Here is an 18124-nt window from a genome sequence, read left to right as displayed (position 1 = left end):
CATGCCAGCACAACACACCACTGGGAACACAATGCCTGGGATGCAGGGGAGCTTCCTGTGGTGTTTCAGCTGTATTTTCAGCAGGAGGTTTTTGCTTATGAAATAAACTTTCTCATAAACAATTGAGAGATGGTGGAAAGTCAAGCCAGCTCAAGGTCATTTGGCTTTGCTGGCTGTGCAGCTGATGTTCTGAACCCTGGAACAAACTCCATCCACTCCATTTCCAGTGCTAGGGCTGCCAGAGCTGGCAACAGACATTGTTCTCTGGGAAAGCAGTGCCAATAGGAGGCCAATTACTGTGACAGGACAGAGGAACCCAGCAGGTCCTGGTCCATCAAACCTGTTCACTCCAGCTTCCCTTGGAGATACTTCTCAAATACAATCCCACATTCCACTCCTGACATAATGACATGAGGTACACTTGCGCCAGTTAAAAATAAAATTCCCTTTTGTTCCCAAATAACAGAACACGGGGACATTTGGGAAAGTCTGACCAAGTCCTGATTGAACAAGAATCTGCCATTACCTCTCCTAGCAAGAGGCAATCACTCCCATGTACAATGCTCTGCCCTCAGCAGTGATTTATGGTTCCAAGGAGGTTTGTACATGTTCACTGTTGTGTTGTGAGGAGCTGACGTCTCCCACATCGCTCGAGATGCTCAAGATTTTACCTCCAAATGTGTTTGTACAGCGTTGCTGGGCTGAGGGATCCCAGCCCATGGCACACCCCGGGCTAGGAGAATACAGAAAATGTGGTGGGGGCACATCTCTCCAGCCCCCCTGAGGGATTCATTATGAGATCAACAGGAGTCAGTGTGCAAGACACATAATATTGAGATTAAGTCATGAAATCACAAAGCACATGCTAATCACCATGAAAATCGCCCGACAGCTGGGCTGGGAGGGCCCTGGCCCCTTCTGAGCTGCTGCTGCCTCCCAGCCCAGAAGCAAACAAAAACTGCATCTATGTCAAATTAATTCTGTCATTTTATGGAAACAGTGCTCATTTCTCCAGGAAAGAGATGGTCAAGTTCCAGATCAGTCCATTGGTGCCACCGAGGCAGAGCTCTGCCCCTTCTATTTGAATATCCATATCTTGTCTAGTCCACCCTTGACAGGCTTGAGGTGCTCAAACTGCTGCTGGGAGTGTGCCCAGCAGCAGGCAGGGGAGCAAACAGCTGTGATGGGAGGATTTTTATGGAAAAAATAAATTAACATAGAATCAAAGAATCATTCAGGTTGGAAAAGCTCTCTGAGATCATTGAGTCCATTTCCCCAGCACTGCCAAGGCCACCATTAACCCTTGTCCCCAAGTGCCACATCCACATGGCTTTTAAATCCCTCCAGGGTTGATGATTCCACTACTGTCCTAGGCAGCCTTTGCCAAGGTTATAAGATGTTATACTTCTTTTAAAATAGAAAAAAGTTTATAGGATCTTTTAAAAATAGCTTATAAAACTGTTTCAAAACACTAATGAACCTCACTTGCATTTATTTCACCCATGTCAAAAGCCTGGCACCAGGGACAGCTGGCAGCAGGGAAGGTAAAGCAGCGAGGTGATGTCCTGGCTGCTCAAACTGGACTAAGAAACACTGTGACCTGCTGCAGGGCAATGGCCACCAGACCTGAGAGCCCCTTCCAGGGCCTAAAGGGGCTCCAGGAGAGCTGGAGAGGGACTGGGGCAAGGGCAAGGGGGAATGGCTTCCACTGCCAGGGGGCAAGGTTAGGTGGGATATTGGAAAGAAATCCTTCCCTGTGAGGGTGGGCAGGCCCTGGCACAGGGTGCCCAGAGCAGCTGGGGCTGTCCCTGGATCCCTGGCAGTGCCCAAGGCCAGGCTGGACAGGGCTGGGAGCAGCCTGGGACAGTGGGAGATGTCCCTGCCATGGCTGGAGGCTGGAACTGGGTGAGCTTTAAGGGCCCCTCCAACCCAAACCATGCCAGGATTCTGTTTCTAAAGTCCCTTCCAAACCAAATAATTCTGTGTTTCTGTGAGGTTTGTGCCACTGATCCCAGGTTAGGCGATCTTGACCTGACGGGAGCAGGAGCAGCAGAATCAGGTGCCATTCCTCGGGATGTGTTAGGAGAAAATCAAAGTATGATTTAAAGTCAGGCACCGGGAGCAGCCTGGCAGCGGCTCCAGCCGGCAGGAGGGCGGGTTCGGCCGGGCCGGGGCGGGACGGGGCGGGACGGGGCCGGGGCCGGGACCGGGGCCAGCGGGGAGCGCTGCCGGAGCCGTGGGGACAGGTACCGGGACAGGGGACAGGTACCGGGACAGGGGGGACAGGTACCGGGACAGGGGGGACAGGTACCGGGACAGGGGACAGGTTCTGGGACAGGGGGGACAGGTACCGGGACAGGGGACAGGTACCGGGACAGGGGACAGGTACCGGGAGAGGGGACAGGTACCGGGACAGGGGGGACAGGTACCGGGACAGGGGACAGGTACCGGGACAGGGGACAGGTACCGGGAGAGGGGACAGGTACCGGGACAGGTACCGGGACAGGGGGGACAGGTACCGGGAGAGGGGACAGGTACCGGGACAGGTACCGGGACAGGGGGGACAGGTACCGGGACAGGGGACAGGTTCTGGGACAGGGGACAGGTACCGGGAGAGGGGACAGGTACCGGGACAGGGGACAGGTACCGGGACAGGGGACAGGTACCGGGACAGGGGGGACAGGTACCGGGACAGGGGACAGGTACCGGGACAGGGGGGACAGGTACCGGGAGAGGGGACAAGTACCGGGAGAGGGGACAGGTACCGGGACAGGGGGGACAGGTACCGGGAAGGGGGACAGGTACCGGGAGAGGGGGGACAGGTACCGGGACAGGGGGGACAGGTACCGGGAGAGGGGGGACAGGTACCGCGACAGGGGGGACAGGTACCGGGAAGGGGGACAGGTACCGGGACAGGGTGGACAGGTACCGGGAAGGGGGTCAGGTACCGGGACAGAGGGAACAGGTACCGGGAGAGGGGGGAGAGGGACCGGGAAAGGGGGGAGAGGTACCGGGACAGGGGGGACAGGTTCTGGGACAGGGGGGACAGGTACCGGGACAGGGGACAGGTACCGGGACAGGGGACAGGTACCGGGACAGGGGACAGGTACCGGGACAGGGGACAGGTACGGGAGCAGGTACGGGAGCAGGTACGGGGCACAGGTACGGGGGACAGGTACCGGGAGCGGGGCGGAGGGGCCGGGACGGAGTGTGCGGGGTCGGGGCTGGCCGGTCCCTTCGGCCCCGGGACCCTGCCGGGGGATGCCCGCATCTCCCAGCGCCCTCGGGCATCCCTCGGCGGCGTCTCGGGGCCGAAGGGACCGGCTCGACTGGGCTGGCCGTGGTGTCTTTTACACTGCTACACACCTGAAGTCACCCGATCTCTGCCTGGTTTTGCAGCAGCGGGGCAGGTTTTCGTGCTGGGAGGTGTTTGGGATGTATCCAGTGTGAAGCCAGGGATAGTAACTTGGATTTAACCTTTATTTACATATTCAATCTCCCTGATAAAAGAGAATGCGAGCAAACCGCATCTTCATGGAATAGTTTGGGGTTTGATTTGGTGTTGGAAATGTGCCATCTCCCCCAGGATGGTGTCTCCCAGTGAGGCAGGGGATGCTCACAGCATCCCAGGGATTGCTGTGCTGGGGGTTTGCTCCTCTCACTCTCCAGGATTCCTGTCATTCCTTGCCCCAGCAGCAAAGTGAGCTCAGCAATGTGACCTTACTGACACATGAGGAGCACAGCTTGTGGCTGTCCTGTGAGAGAGGGACATCACGGGAACCACGGGATCATGGATTGCTTTGAGTTGGAAGGGACCTCCAAGTTCATCTCATTTCATCCCCTGCCATGGCAGGGACATCTCCCACTGTCCCAGGCTGCTCCCAGCCCTGTCCAGCCTGGCCTTGGGCACTGCCAGGGATCCAGGGACAGCCCCAGCTGCTCTGGGCACCTGTGCCAGGGCCTGCCCACCCTGCCAGGGAAGGATTTGTTCCCAATATCCCATCCAGCCCTGCCCTCTGGCAGTGGAAGCCATTCCCCCTTCCCTGACACTCCGGGCCCTTGTCCCCAGTCCCTCTCCAGCTCTCCTGGAGCCCCTTTAGGCCCTGGAGGGGGCTCTGAGGGGTCCCTGGAGCCTTCCCTTCTCCAGGGGAATGTTCCCAGCTCTCCCAGCCTGGCTGCAGAGCAGAGGGGAACTCAGGGTTAGGCAGGGAAGTAGGAGCAGAGTGCCTAACACACACACAGAGCCAGGTGAGCGCTATCTGAGCTCCCAGACTGTAAATACTCCTGAGTGCTGCACGCCTGCCCCTTGGGGCTGGAGCCGTGGGTGTTGGGGCTGTGTGCCCTGGCCACTGTCCCTGCACACCACCAGCAACACCGGGCATCTGCTGGGAGCTCTGGCCCCACCTTGAGACAGCCTTTCCTTGCTCAGACACGCTGCTGCTCCACTTTTCAAACTGCCAACATGTAAACTTGTGAGGGAATAAAAGAAATTCCTCTAATTTGCAAAAACACCACTAGAGAGTATGTCTCGTTTAGGAAAACTGGGCTCTTCCCCCAGGGTTCAGGGGATGGACCCAGAGGAGCAGCTGGCCATCAAAGAGGAGTGAGTGGTGTGTTCCAGGGGAGAAAGTGCTGAGCAATCACAGTGTCATCGGGCCAGTGGTGTCAGCGTGGTTTTGCAGCCCATGTCCGACCCTGGAGCTTCCAGGAGTGGGCCAAGTTTTGCTCATGACTTTATTTCCTTCAAGTGGCAATTGCCCTAGGAAAACCCCAGAGGAGATTCAACAGAGTCAACACAATCGTTTCGTAATGTGGGAGTCTGATGTCACTGTGAGGTGGAGGAGTTTCACCCAGGGTGATGCTGGGATGAGGCAGGGCTGGACTCAGCTGCTGGAGACAGGGAGGACACGTCCACAGCACTGAGAAACCCCACTGGAACCAGGAGCAGGTTTCTTTTAGGATGAGTTCACAGGGCTGCACGTGCTGCCAGGAGAGGGGCCGTGGCACCCTGTGCACCACAGGGTCTCACATCCCTGGGGTCAGCTCCAGACAGTTCAGATGACCCTGCTGTGACCAGAGCAGCCCAGAGCACGGATGTAAAGCACTGCTGGCTCCCTGGAGCCACCTGCAGAGGGTTCAGGGCTGTGTGTGGCACCTCGTGTGCCCCCAGCCCTGCTCAGCTCCTGCTCCATCACCGCTCCACTTCCTCACTCCGGAGGGGCTGTGGGCAGCGGGCACAGGGGTCTGTGCACAGATGGAGAGTGGCTCTTTACACCTCTCATTTATCACCTCTCTGCTCAGGTACAGCCCGTTGATGGGGCAGAGCAGGACCCACTCCAGGCTGGAACCAAACCTGGCACCAACCCTGTCCCGAGCAGCTCCAGCCCCTGAGCACTGAGCGCTGTGCCAGGCAGCAGCCCCGAAACAGGAGCTTGGGCAGCTCGCCCAGGGCAGCTGCCAGCTGCCAGCAAGGAAGAATCCTGTTTGGAAACACTCTGGAAATCGAGGTAAGGAGAAAACTGAATGAGAAATGAGAATATACGTTGCAAAAAAGTCATCCAGGTATATTGAAATGCAGCTTTTGCTTCATGCCGTTTCTTTTCTCCCATATGAAAAGGAATCATTTCCCCCAGCACTGGCAGGCTGGTGAGTGACCCACAGAGACCAGCACACAAGTGGGGTCTCCCTGTGGCAGGAGCCAGTGTTGGTGAGAGCAGGGGCAGCCGAGGGCACGCAGCCAGGCAGGATCCTCTCCTGCACCGGGCAGGGGTTTGGAGTTGCAATCTAATATAAATCTTTCACTGGATTTCTTAAAAGGCAGAAAATATTTCCTCATCTGCCTCGCTGGGCTCCCCAGATTTTGAGGAGCTCTGAGGATTTGGTTGTGTGAAGCCAAGGCTGAGCTTGCTGTGCCTCGGGCAGGGGCTGAGCTCACGCTGCGGGGCTGGGGCAGCTCGGGGCTCATGTCCTCCCACGGCCATGGGCAGCTCAGCAGAGCCCCAGGTCAGTGCTGCCTCTCTCCTGACATCTGCCCAAAACCCAGCCAGGCTCTGGTGCAAGGTCTGCTCCCTCATGAGCAAACCACCCCCAGGCAACAGCAGGAGGAACCTCAGTGGCACGAGGTCATGAAGGGTGAGACGATGTTGGGAATCCAGGGGGTCCAAGTGCCAGGACACGAGTTCCTTGGAGAACAAAATCTTTTTCTATAGGAGTAGAGCCTGCCCTTGGATCTTAGAGAAAGCAGCTGGGGTTTGTTGTTCCAGATTCCTCTCTGAGGATCAGCTACATCTAACATCACAGGTAATGGCATGCGGTGAAAACCATCGTCTCTCTTTGTGTCATGGGGTGAGACTGCAGAATCTCTGAATACTGCTCTCAGTCTCTCCATGTGCTACTCAGGAGAATCTGAGAATCTGCAGATCTGGCCAGCAGATCAAGGAATCAGTATCACCTTTTTTATTTTCAAAAAGTATGAAGAACCCACCTCCTTTCCCTCCCCAGGGTCTGTGCACACCTTTTCTGCCTTCTTTGCTCACCTGCAAGCAATGCTGTGTCCCTCTCATTCCTGCCCTGCCGAGTGCTGCTCCTTAGTGAACTGTTGCTGCATTATTCCACTCTTCCTCCCAGGATGGGGCCAATTCCCAGCACTAATCTTTAACTCTGCTCTCCTGCAGCTCAAATCTGACAAATGTTCTGAATGGCTGCCTCGGGTTCTTTTTGAAATCCTGCCTCGGGATGTTAAGATTTAGTAACACAGATTCTAACCTTAAAATAGCAGCACAAAATGTTCTGTTTACTCACAAAATGAATGCCAGGTATGCAGCATCCCTCACCAGAGCGGGGGAGTGGGGGGGCCGTACTGATAATATCTGACAGACAAAGGAATTTGGTGGAAAAAACCAATCTGGTGTCCGTCCTCCAGTGGGCAGCAGCCCTGGACAGCATTCCTGGTGCTAGGAAAGGTGCTGCTGCTGCTTCCAGCACCCCTCCTGCTGTCCCTCTGAAAGCTGGATGCACTCTAATACCTCTTACTTTTAAGAAAAATTGTCTCAGGCTCCAAGTGAGGTTGAACCCTGAACGCTGTGAGCTTGGGCTCTACCCAAGCCAGCTCCTGCGTGTCCTGCTTGGTCCATCTAGTGTTGGCTGAGGCTGGGACAGCGTTCCAGCTGTCTCAGTGTGCACACAGCATTCCCACCGGCTGAGCAGCCCCTGGGCAGGCACTGCCACCCCGCAGCCTGTGCTCGGGGCTCACCAGGTCCCTCAGCTCTGCTGGGGCCAGCAAGAACCCAAAATGTGACAAAAGCATTCAGCACCTTTGGAACTGCCGATCCCAAAGCTCTCCTGTGTCCTCCCAGGAGGCTGGGTGACACCTCGCTGCCATGGCATGACCCTGCAGGGCATCTGTGCTGAGTTCTCCCTGGGACAGGGACACCTGCTGTGGCACAGACCCTGCTCCTCCTCAGAGCTGCTTTGATGGTTTTCTCCTGCCCACAGGCAGCAGCATGAACCTGAAGAAGTACCTGGTGCGGGCGCTGCACCGCCTGCAGAAGGGCCCTGGTTACACCTACAAGGAGCTGCTGGTCTGGTACTGCGACAACACCAACACCCACGGCCCCAAGCGCATCATCAAGGAGGGGCCAAAGAAGAAATTAATCTGGTTCTTCCTAACGTTGCTCTTTGCATCCCTGGTGTTCTGGCAGTGGGGGATCCTCATCAACACCTACCTCTCCTACAACGTCACCTCGTCTCTCTCCATTGGCTTTAAGACCATGAAGTTCCCTGCAGTCACCATCTGCAACGCCAACCCTTTCAAGTAAGTTTTTCTTCTCCCAATTTCCCCATGTGTGCCTTAACCCCTCGGAAACATTGCCAGTGTGAGGTACTGAGGGCCCCTTCCTGACTCAGGCATTACGTTAGGAGCATTAATGGAGTCACCAAGTGACCCTAAAAACAAATAAAGAACAGTGTGAAGATGAGTGGCTCAGGGCCAGAGAAGGGTTCATCTGCCTGCAAGTTCTCCTGGGCTTCATAGAACCCCAGAATGGTTTGGGTTGGGAAGGGACCTCCAAGTTCATCTCATTTCACCCCCTGCCAAGGCAGGGACATCTCCCACTGTCCCAGGCTGCTCCCAGCCCTGTCCAGCCTGGCCTTGGGCACTTCCAGGGATCCAGGGGCAGCCCCAGCTGCTCTGGGCACCTGAGCCAGGGCCTGCCCACCCTCCCAGGGAGAAATTCCTTCTGAGCACAGCTTCTGCACCATATCAATCAATCAAATGAAGGTTTTTACCTCCCTGCAAACTTTCCTCAGCTCATAGAAGAACCAAATTCAGCTCACCTTTCCCAGAATCAGTCTTTCCATCTTTCCCCACAATTCTTTTTCTTCCCCTTCCTTGCTGTGAACATTCTTCTCATTGCTCATACTCCAGTCCCTAAGAGCTGGTTCCACAATCCTGTCTGCCAGGAACCACAGAGACAGAACTGAATTGTGATTTAAAAGGAGTCACTGATTTTCATTACAGTTGCTTTAAATTTATAGCTGCTTTAAATTCATATCCATGCAATAGTGGAGCCCAAGGCAAGATGCTCTCAGCCAATGCAAGAAGTGCTTAGGGGTAGCTTTTCCTCCACTTGTTAGAGGTGTTTTGTGTAAACTGTAGTGAATTACTGAACTGGAACCAATGTGGCCCAGCCCTGGTGTGTTCACTCCTGCAGCACTCCCTGTTTATCCTCCCACTGCCCTCCTGCCCAGCAGTGTCCGAGCCGGCCGTGCTCTGCATGGAAGCTCCCGCTGTCCTCCAGGAGGCTCCAGGCAGACTCTGAGGTGCCCAGGAAGGTCCAAGGCAGCAGCAGGACACTGCCTGGCCACAGCTCCCTGTCCCACAGGTACTCAGAGGTGAAGCCCCTGCTGAAGGAGCTGGACAGGCTCATTGAGGCGGCGCTGGAGAGGATCCTGCAGCCAGGGAACGGCAGCGAGAACGTGTCCCCACCGCTCGACCTGGAGCTCTGGAACCAGATCCCCCTGGTCCTCATCGACGAGCACGACAAAGACAATCCTGTCATCCTGGACATCTTTGAGACCAACCAGACTGCTGTGGGCAACAGAACTGCCTTGGACGCCGAAACCAGTGTGAGCAGTGACACTGCTGGGGGCAGCGAAGCCTTGGGCAATGAAACCACTGCGGGGAACCAAACCACTGCTCCACCTGCCCCATCCAACACCACGTCTGAAGAGAAGAAGTACAAGCTGGCAGTGAAGCTGGTGAGAGGCGTCCCACAGTGGCAGCAGGCAGAGATGAGGGATGGGGGCCTCGGCAAGAACGCAGCAGGGAGATGTGTGTCTCCTCCCCTGGCTGCTCTGCCTTGGGGCTCTGGGCTGGCTGTGCCAGCTCTGGGGACTGCTTGTGCCCAGACCCAGTCCCTGCTGCAGGCTGAGCCCAGGACAGAGCCAGGGCAGGGGTGTTCCCTGCAGGCTCCCAGACACCTTCACCCCTTCCTTGGGTCAGGTGACCAAAATGCCAGGGAGAGGCTGTGGCCACTGCCCCATCCCTTTCCTGCTGCAGTTCACAGTGCAGAGGCACGAGCTGGACTCGCTGCTGCCATGGAGGCTGCAAGGACCCTGCCTGGGCAGACCTTGGGAGCTGGGGAAACTCCAGCCTTAAAGAATTGGCCCAAAATTGACATTTTCTGTTAACTTGTGGAGGTCACCCTGGGGCTGATGTATAACCTCCCCAGCTGGGAAATGTCCCTGGGGAGGGACCCTGTAATGCACTGTGACAGTCAGCTCGGTGTGACAGCCAGCTCTGTGTGACAGTGAGCTCTGTGTGACAGCCAGCTCTGTGTGACAGTCAGCTCTGTGTGACAGCCAGCTCTGTGTGACAGGCAGCTCTGTGTGACAGCCAGCTCTGTGTGACAGTGAGCTCTGTGTGACAGTGAGCTCTGTGTGACAGTCAGCTCTGTGTGACAGTGAGCTCTGTGTGACAGTGAGCTCTGTGTGACAGCGAGCTCTGTGTGACAGTCAGCTCGGTGTGACAGCCAGCTCGGTGTGACAGTGAGCTCTGTGTGACAGTCAGCTCTGTGTGACAGTGAGCTCTGTGTGACAGTCAGCTCGGTGTGACAGCCAGCTCGGTGTGACAGTGAGCTCTGTGTGACAGTCAGCTCGGTGTGACAGTCAGCTCGGTGTGACAGTGAGCTCGGTGTGACAGCCAGCTCTGTGTGACAGCCAGCTCTGTGTGACAGTCAGCTCTGTGTGACAGTGAGCTCTGTGTGACAGCCAGCTCTGTGTGACAGCCAGCTCTGTGTGACAGTCAGCTCTGTGTGACAGTGAGCTCTGTGTGACAGCCAGCTCTGTGTGACAGTGAGCTCTGTGTGACAGTCAGCTCTGTGTGACAGTCAGCTCGGTGTGACAGCCAGCTCTGTGTGACAGCCAGCTCGGTGTGACAGTCAGCTCTGTGTGACAGTCAGCTCGGTGTGACAGCCAGCTCGGTGTGACAGCCAGCTCGGTGTGACAGTCAGCTCTGTGTGACAGTCAGCTCGGTGTGACAGCCAGCTCTGTGTGACAGTCAGCTCTGTGTGACAGTGAGCTCTGTGTGACAGCCAGCTCTGTGTGACAGTCAGCTCGGTGTGACAGCCAGCTCTGTGTGACAGTCAGCTCTGTGTGACAGTGAGCTCTGTGTGACAGCCAGCTCTGTGTGACAGCCAGCTCGGTGTGACAGTCAGCTCTGTGTGACAGTGAGCTCTGTGTGACAGTCAGCTCTGTGTGACAGTGAGCTCTGTGTGACAGCCAGCTCTGTGTGACAGCCAGCTCGGTGTGACAGCCAGCTCTGTGTGACAGCCAGCTCGGTGTGACAGCTGCTTGTGGCTCCCTCAGGCTGAGCCTCTCCGTTCCTGGGAGCTGCAGGCAGGGCTGGTGTCCGCACGCCCGTGGGAAGGGGGTGACAGCACAGCCCATGGGGAGGGGGTGACAGCACGGCCCCTGCCATCCCCTGGGGCTCACAGCTGCCTGCTCTGTGTCCCCAGTGCAGCCAGCAGGGCTCTGACAACTGCACCTACAGGAACTTCAGCAGCGCGGCGCAGGCGGTGAGCGAGTGGTACATCCTGCAGTCCACCTCCATCCTCTCCAAGGTGCCGCTGCACCAGAGGATCAGGATGGGCTACCAGGCAGAGGACATGATCCTGGCGTGTCTCTACGGGGCTGAACCCTGCAACTACAAGTAGGTGCACACGAGCTCCCTGCCCCTTTTCATCCCTGTGGGAATGAACAGCACGCGGGTTCTTTTCTCTTTCTAAGGTACATATCAGCTGCTAATGAAATTGCTGCTGATTCTTAGCTCTAAAAACGCTTCTCAGAGTGTCTCTGGATGTGATGCTGGCTGAAATGCGTTCTTTTGGTACAGTGCTGGCTGAGTTAGTGTTTTGGATGGGCTGTTTTGCTCATGACATATCAAGATCAGCAGCACCCAGGGTATCCAGTGATAGCCAGGTGCTGAGTCAGCAGCACAGCCCCCAGGTAAAGCCCCCCTCCCTATGGCACAGGGCTCTGAGAAATGCCAACTTTGTTTCCTATGAATCCCGAGTTCCCCTCTCCAGTGCTGAGAAAGGGAGCACACAGCAGCACCCCAGGCTGTGGGGAGCCCTGTCCCTTCTGCACCAAGGGGGACCAAGGACTGTCATCAAGCCATGAGCTCTAATGCCAGCCCAAACCTGTAACCACAGCTCCCACTGAGCAATTGTTGCTCTCACCTGTGTGACAAATGTTCCCCCAGGGCCACGTCCCAGCAGACACCTGCACCTTGCCGTGCCTTTTTGTTCAGAAACAGATGGAGTGAAGTGCTACCAGCTGTAGTTCAGGTGTTCAGCAAATGAGGCAATGGGAGGTGAACCCCAGCACAGCTGCTGAGCTGGGCCCACCATCTGCTTTATGTCACACCCCTTGAGTCCTCCCGAGAGTCACAGCTTTATGTGTATGATTCTTCCAGGAATTTCACCCAAATCTACCACCCAGACCATGGCAACTGCTACATCTTTAACTGGGGCATGGATGAAGAGGCTCTGAACTCTTCCAACCCTGGGGCTGAATTTGGTAAGGGAGCTCTCTGTGGTGGAGGAGGGGGCTGGAGGGGCAGACGTGAGGGCTCTGTCTCTTGGTGCCCACTTCTGTCACTCAGGACAGATTTATGATTCCTCTGTCACTGGAGCACTGCAACAGGGAACAGAGGCTTTCTGGAAGGGAATGAGCCCCAAAAGGAAAATGTGGCACACAGGAAAAGAGTGACTACGGACACGTAGCAGAAGGGCATCCTCTGGATATTTGAAATATCTGAGGCAACACCTGACTGTTCCCAGCTATTGCCATTCTGGGCATTCACCACCATAAGTGTTCCTGCCATGGCAGCCAGACCCTGGCTCTTCCCAAGAAACAGGGAGAAGAAAATAGACTCCCTTCTTTCCCAAGCCTCACGTTCCAATACAATTCCTGTTGTGAGTGTTTTGTCTGGTGTCCCAGGGCTGAAGCTGATTCTGGACATCAGCCAGCAGGACTACATTCCCTACCTGTCCTCTGCCGCTGGGGCCCGGCTCATGCTGCACCAACAGAAGAGCTTCCCCTTCCTCAAGGATCAGGGCATCTACGCCATGGCTGGGACAGAAACCTCCATTGGAGTGCTGGTGGTATGTGTGGCATTCCTCAGGAGCAGATTGTCTGAGAATAATGTTATCTGATGGGACCAAAACCAAGTTTGCTTTAAGTCTTGGCTGAACTGGCTCAAACCAAAGGAGACAAGGTACACACCTGTCAGGGGCTGGAGTGCTTTATGGAGGATTTTATGTAACTGTCCTGGCAAAGTGCTTTATTGAGGCTGGAATATTGGGCTCAGGTCACGGTTGCCTCCTTCTCCAGCGTGTCAGAAAGGGCTTTGCCATCCCCGAGCACCCTGGCCTGCCTGGATCCACCCAGGGAAGGGGCTGCAGCCTCTTCAGCACTGCCACCTCTGCTCTTTCATTTTTAGCAAAGCCAGTGGGGAGCACAGGAATTACAGAGCCTCTGGAGAACGGGCACAGGGGACCTGTGGAGAAGTGATGAGCACAGTGTGGTGTTTGGGTTCCTTTCCAGGATGAGCTGGAGCGGATGGGTTATCCCTACAGCGACTGCACCATGAACGGCTCCGACGTCCCTGTCAAAAACCTCTACAGCCAGTACAACACCTCCTACTCCATACAGGTGAAACACCCTTTGAAATCTAACAACACTCCTCAGAAAAATCCTCAAAGCAGTTAAATCTTTGCCTATCATGGAGGGTACTAGGGAATCATAAAATCGTGAAATCTTTCAGGGTCATCAGCACAGCACCACCACTGATGAAACATCTCCTCAAGTGCCACATCACATGGGTTTTGAACACTTCCAGTGATGGTGACTTCACCACAGCCCTGGGCATCCTGTTCAAATGCTTTACAACCCTTTCCATGCAAAATTTTTCCTAATATCTGATCTAAGCCCCATATGGTTCTGTGGGAACAGTCACTGAGGCTCTGGGAAGCTTCTGCTGAGACAATGTCAAAGTGACACTTCTCAGGAACTCGTGCTTTGTGTACACGAGTGATATTTACCCCTGAGAGGAGAGGAATACAAAGGACAGATTCTCCCTCTGAACACTTCTGTGATCTTTAACTTTTTTCTCTTTGGGGGAATCAAGTAATTTTTCACCCTGCAAATGCAGCTGGTTTGTACAGGCAGCAAAACAGCCCTTTGCTTCTTCATCAGTCTGAAAATTGGATGAGAAAGTTGAGTGTCTCTAAACCTGGAATCTGTCGAAAATTAGAGTGCAAACACTGAGCACAGGTTAATTTGTAACAGGCTGTACTGGAGAGAGAAGCAGCTCTTGAGGGTGAGATGTGATAATAAGAGAAACGCCCATTTGGGGTGATTCACAGATGCACCCGGAGATCAGGAGGGCTTTGGGCTGGCAGTGGTTTTATATTTCTACCTTTATAAATATAATAACAACTGGACCACTGTACTCAGCTTTTGAAGATGCTTGTATAAGGTCTAAGCAAACACTCGTGAGGATTGCATTATTCCCCAGAAGTGCAAACCATGACGGAGTTCTGTGCCCACGTAACGCCACTTCAGAGCCCTCTCAGCAAAACCAGGCTCTTCCATCACTCCCTGACTGCTCTGCACTCTGTGGACCTTTCCTATCACACAGAAATTCTCTGCCTGTCCTACCCACAACTGTTAAATTTAATTATCTCCTCACAGATTTGCTATTGCTTTGTGCTGCCTGATGCAGAATCCCCCTCCAATCTCAGGTGATGAACTTCATGCCTCACCAAGCTAATGGCATTGCTGCAGCACAATCCTCCCCAGAAGAGCAGCACCCACACAGAGAGGATCATTCATACATCTGCTCTTTATGTTGAAGGATTTGGAAATTCCTGGCCTTAAAGTGTAAAACCAGCCCTTTGTCACTATTGTGTAAAGCCTGGAGAGCACAGCCACGTCTGTGGTGGAACAGAATATTTGTATTCTCTTTTGGAAGCTTGAATATTACTTCTATGAAGCCCTAAAATAAGAGAGAAATGAGCAGTTTCTGGTGGGAGTGGGCGTTGAGCTCTCCATTTCCCACGAGGTCTCACCTCCCATGAGTGGCCTTAAAAACTCCAGTGCAAGGCTGGAAGAGGTTCTGGGCAGGGACAGCTCTGGCAGCTCCCACTTCCCCTGCACCTTCATCCCTCTCTGTCTGCAGCCCCAAAATCACCTGTTCAGTGCAAGAGAGAGGGAATTCCTGGGAGCTGAGGGGCTCTCAGAGCCGCTGCTGTGCCAGCCACACGGAGCTGCCCGAGGGCTCAGCCCAAGCCTGAGCTCCCCTCTTCCCTCCCCAGGCCTGCCTGCGCTCCTGTTTCCAAAACCACATGGTGGAGATCTGTGGATGTGGGCACTATATGTTCCCTTTGCCTGAAGGGGTGAATTACTGCAATAACGAGGACAGCCCAGGCTGGGGTAAGAGCTGATGGGGGAGCGGGGCTGGCTGCTGTCCCTGCTGTCCCTGCACGGCTGGGACATCCCTGTGGGACGTGGCCACCTGGGCCAGTGCTGGGGAGAAGGGGCCAGGTTTGGTCTTGGCTGTGGGCTGGGGGAGCCTTGGGCACCAAGGAGGGAGCACAGGGCATCGCTCCAGGCCCCTGCACATGAAAATTCTGGGTCCCCTGGCAGGGGCAGTGCCCCCCTGGGGTGACACAGCTCTGTGCTGGCAGAGGCCAGGGCTGTGCCAAAAATACCAACCCTGGGCAAGCTGGATCTATAAAACCTGCCTTCAGAAAGTGACAGTTTATTTTTAATTCATTATTAAATTATCAGAGTGTTTTGCCCGAGTTTCTCAAGGAAAGGAACGTTGAAAGGGAAGATGGCTAATCTGTGCGGAAGGGTCATACCTAATATTTATTTTGATAAATGAAACTGATATAGCTCAGTAGCTGGGTCCTTATCTAAACAGATACTTTAATTTTGTTTTCACCAAACAGCATATTGCTATTCCTCACTGAGATCCAGCATAAAACAGCGCCAGATCTGCATTGACTCCTGTAAAGAAACATGCAAGTGAGTACCCGAGCCTGTTCTGGTTGCTGTGGAGGTAGAGGGATCCTCCAGTTTGACTCCTGTCAGTCCTGACTTCCCTAAAAGGGCAGCAAACCCTGCAGGGCTGGTTTGCTGTGTGAGAACTGAAGTTCCAGAGACTTCAGAGGAGGGGAATCTCCATACTAATGCTGTCCCTCTTGGCTCCAGTGACACGCAGTACAAAATGACCATCTCCATGGCAGACTGGCCATCAGAGGCCTCTGAGGTAACCCTGATTCTTTGGTTTGTACAGACATTGATGGTTCTGTTCCCAGCTGTTGTCAGAGCTGCTGTCCAGCTCAAGTCCAGAGCAGCAGCAGCACCAGGGCAGGGGGCAGGAGGAGGGACCCCCGCAGTGGCTCTGTTCGAGTGCTGGTGTCAGCCCAAGGCTGTCCCCCTTCCACACCCCGTGCTCACCCAGCACAGGGGGGCTTCCCACAGGTCAGGGAAGGCACAGCTGCCCTGCTCAGGTCCACAGCATCCCTCTCCACCTGCACATGGGGCCAGGGCTGCCTGGGACGGGGCACAGCACCCGTGGGGCTCGTGCTCTTCGGGAGCACAGGGTGCCTCTACTCTTTCTGAACAGATTTTGTTTTCCTAGGACTGGATTTTCCATATTCTGTCTTATGAAAGGGATATGTCAACAAATGTGACTCTGGACAGGTGAGTGAAAGGAACAACCACTTTATCTTCTCTGCTGAGCCTGTTAACATCAGCCTGACACGAGCCTTGGCGCCGGGCCAGCACAGGCGGGTGAGAATGCGCAGGGAGGACGAGGCTTGCAGGGTGTTAGCCTGACACACAGAAAGCAGATCCAAAAGGCACTTCATGCCTGTCCTCTGCTCCCCAGAGCTGCAAACTGGGCCAGTCAGACTCAAACATGCAGTTAATAAAATCAGCATTAAGGACAGTTCCAGTGTTGTAACGTTTGTCACTTCATACTCATGTCTTGGTGTCTCCATCCCTCGGTCAGGCTGGAGCAGAGGTGCAGGTTATTGACAGCCAGCTCCTCGCTGAGGTGCATTTTGCTCTTTACAGGAACGGGATCATCAAGCTGAACATTTACTTCCAGGAGTACAACTACCGCACCATCTCGGAGTCAGCTGCCACGACGGTGAGTGCCCATCCCTGGCAGGGCAGGGCTCGGTGCCCTCTGGGGCAGTCTGACACGTCCCTCGAGGCTGCTGCTTGGCACACACGCTGCAGTGAAGTGGATGAAGCCACCTCTGCCTGGTGGCTCACAGCCCTCAATTCCTTCCCCCACTGCACCTCCCGTCCCTGCCACAGCCCCACAGCAGCAGCACGGGAGGGGACCCAGCAGGCAGGTGCCAGGTGCAGGGGCATCGCCCCCATGGCTGCTGGCACAGGGGTGAAGGATCAGGGTGGGGCACAACTGAGGGGCTCCCCTTCCTCAGCTCACTGCACTCTCCTCCCACAGATCGTTTGGCTGCTGTCGAGCCTGGGAGGCCAGTTTGGGTTCTGGATGGGGGGCTCGGTGCTGTGCCTCATTGAGTTTGGGGAGATCATCATCGACTCGCTGTGGATCACCATCATCAACCTCATCGGCTGGTGCAAAGGCCTGAGGCAGAGGCGGGCGCGGTACCCCGACGCGCCCCCGACGGTGTCGGAGCTGGTGGAGGCTCACACCAACCTGGGCTTCCAGCCCGAGCCCACGGGGGCTGTGGCCAGGGCCGAGGCGCTGCCCCCCGAGCCCGGCACGCCCCCGCCCAACTACGACTCCCTGCGAGTGCAGCCCCTGGACACCCTCGGCCCCGACAGCGACGCCGACACCGAGTGACCAGAGCGTCCTGCCTGCTCCCCCAGGCTCTGCCACTGCTGGACAAGTGTCTGCCTGGCAAAATCAGGAGGGAATTAAAAGCCCAAGCTGTCCTCTCCTATGACTGATTGCTGGGAGGAAGCTCTGCCTAATAACCCTGCAATAAACCCCACAGAGCCAGGCTTTGGCTGTAGTGTGTAGAGCTCGTGTACATCAGTATTGCTGTGAAATCGTGTCACCGTTTCCCGTCATGGGTGGGTGGGAAGCGATTCCCAGTGAGCAGAGCAGGGGAGAGGACAGGACATGCTGACAGTGGATGCAAGGCCGTGGCCTGGTGGATCACAGAACCCTAGAAGAGGAAGGGACCTTAAAGACAATCTCATCCTGTCCCCTTCTCCAGCACTCTTGGCTGCAGAGATGTGGCACAGCGTGTGCCATACCATGGAGCAGAGCATTGGGATGGGACCAAAGCTACTTCTGACCTCTGGGGCTGCAGAATCTCCATTCCCAAACAATGACAATGGAAACAGCACAAACTGATCTCTCCCTTCAGTGCTGGCTGCCCCGCTGTGCTGCTGCCCAGGGTCCGTAGCACTCACGGTGGGCACAGCTGGTGCTGTGGACACGACTCCACAGAGACTCTGCTGGGAGGAAGCACCAGCCCGTTTAACTGTCATTCTTGCAACAATAAAAAATTGATTTAAAAGTTGCCTTTAGCTTCCCTGCTGGCAGTGG

At 55.3% G+C, this 18124-nt stretch overlaps 1 protein-coding gene across 9 annotated transcripts; it reads left to right on the top strand.

Moving 5' to 3' along the window:
- Positions 1 to 2195: 2195 nt before the first annotated feature.
- Positions 2196 to 18098, top strand: SCNN1B (sodium channel epithelial 1 subunit beta). Of its 9 annotated transcripts, XM_088064340.1 has the most exons (16): positions 2196 to 2246; positions 5302 to 5507; positions 6210 to 6300; positions 7495 to 7585; positions 7701 to 7813; positions 8883 to 9258; positions 11016 to 11209; positions 11975 to 12078; positions 12502 to 12665; positions 13108 to 13215; positions 14880 to 14997; positions 15519 to 15594; positions 15781 to 15838; positions 16214 to 16275; positions 16651 to 16726; positions 17051 to 18098. In XM_088064340.1, the coding sequence occupies exons 5-16, from the start codon at positions 7770 to 7772 to the stop codon at positions 17408 to 17410; spliced, it is 1740 nt and encodes a 579-aa protein (XP_087920466.1). In that variant the 5' UTR covers positions 2196 to 2246; positions 5302 to 5507; positions 6210 to 6300; positions 7495 to 7585; positions 7701 to 7769; the 3' UTR covers positions 17411 to 18098. The 9 variants fall into 9 exon arrangements, with proteins under 9 accessions (XP_087920466.1, XP_087920459.1, XP_014107900.2 ...); XM_088064333.1 differs by having other exon boundaries at positions 7495 to 7813; XM_088064335.1 differs by having other exon boundaries at positions 2216 to 2265; positions 7495 to 7813.
- Positions 18099 to 18124: the final 26 nt, after the last annotated feature.

The sequence above is a fragment of the Pseudopodoces humilis genome, chromosome 18 (assembly GCF_049639895.1).
Source record: "Pseudopodoces humilis isolate 2021_Gansu_Grassland_sample_001 chromosome 18, ASM4963989v1, whole genome shotgun sequence".
In the NCBI taxonomy this organism is placed as follows: domain Eukaryota; kingdom Metazoa; phylum Chordata; class Aves; order Passeriformes; family Paridae; genus Pseudopodoces; species Pseudopodoces humilis.
The sequence above is the reverse complement of the archived record's forward strand: the minus strand, read 5'-3'. Positions and strand labels throughout refer to the sequence as shown.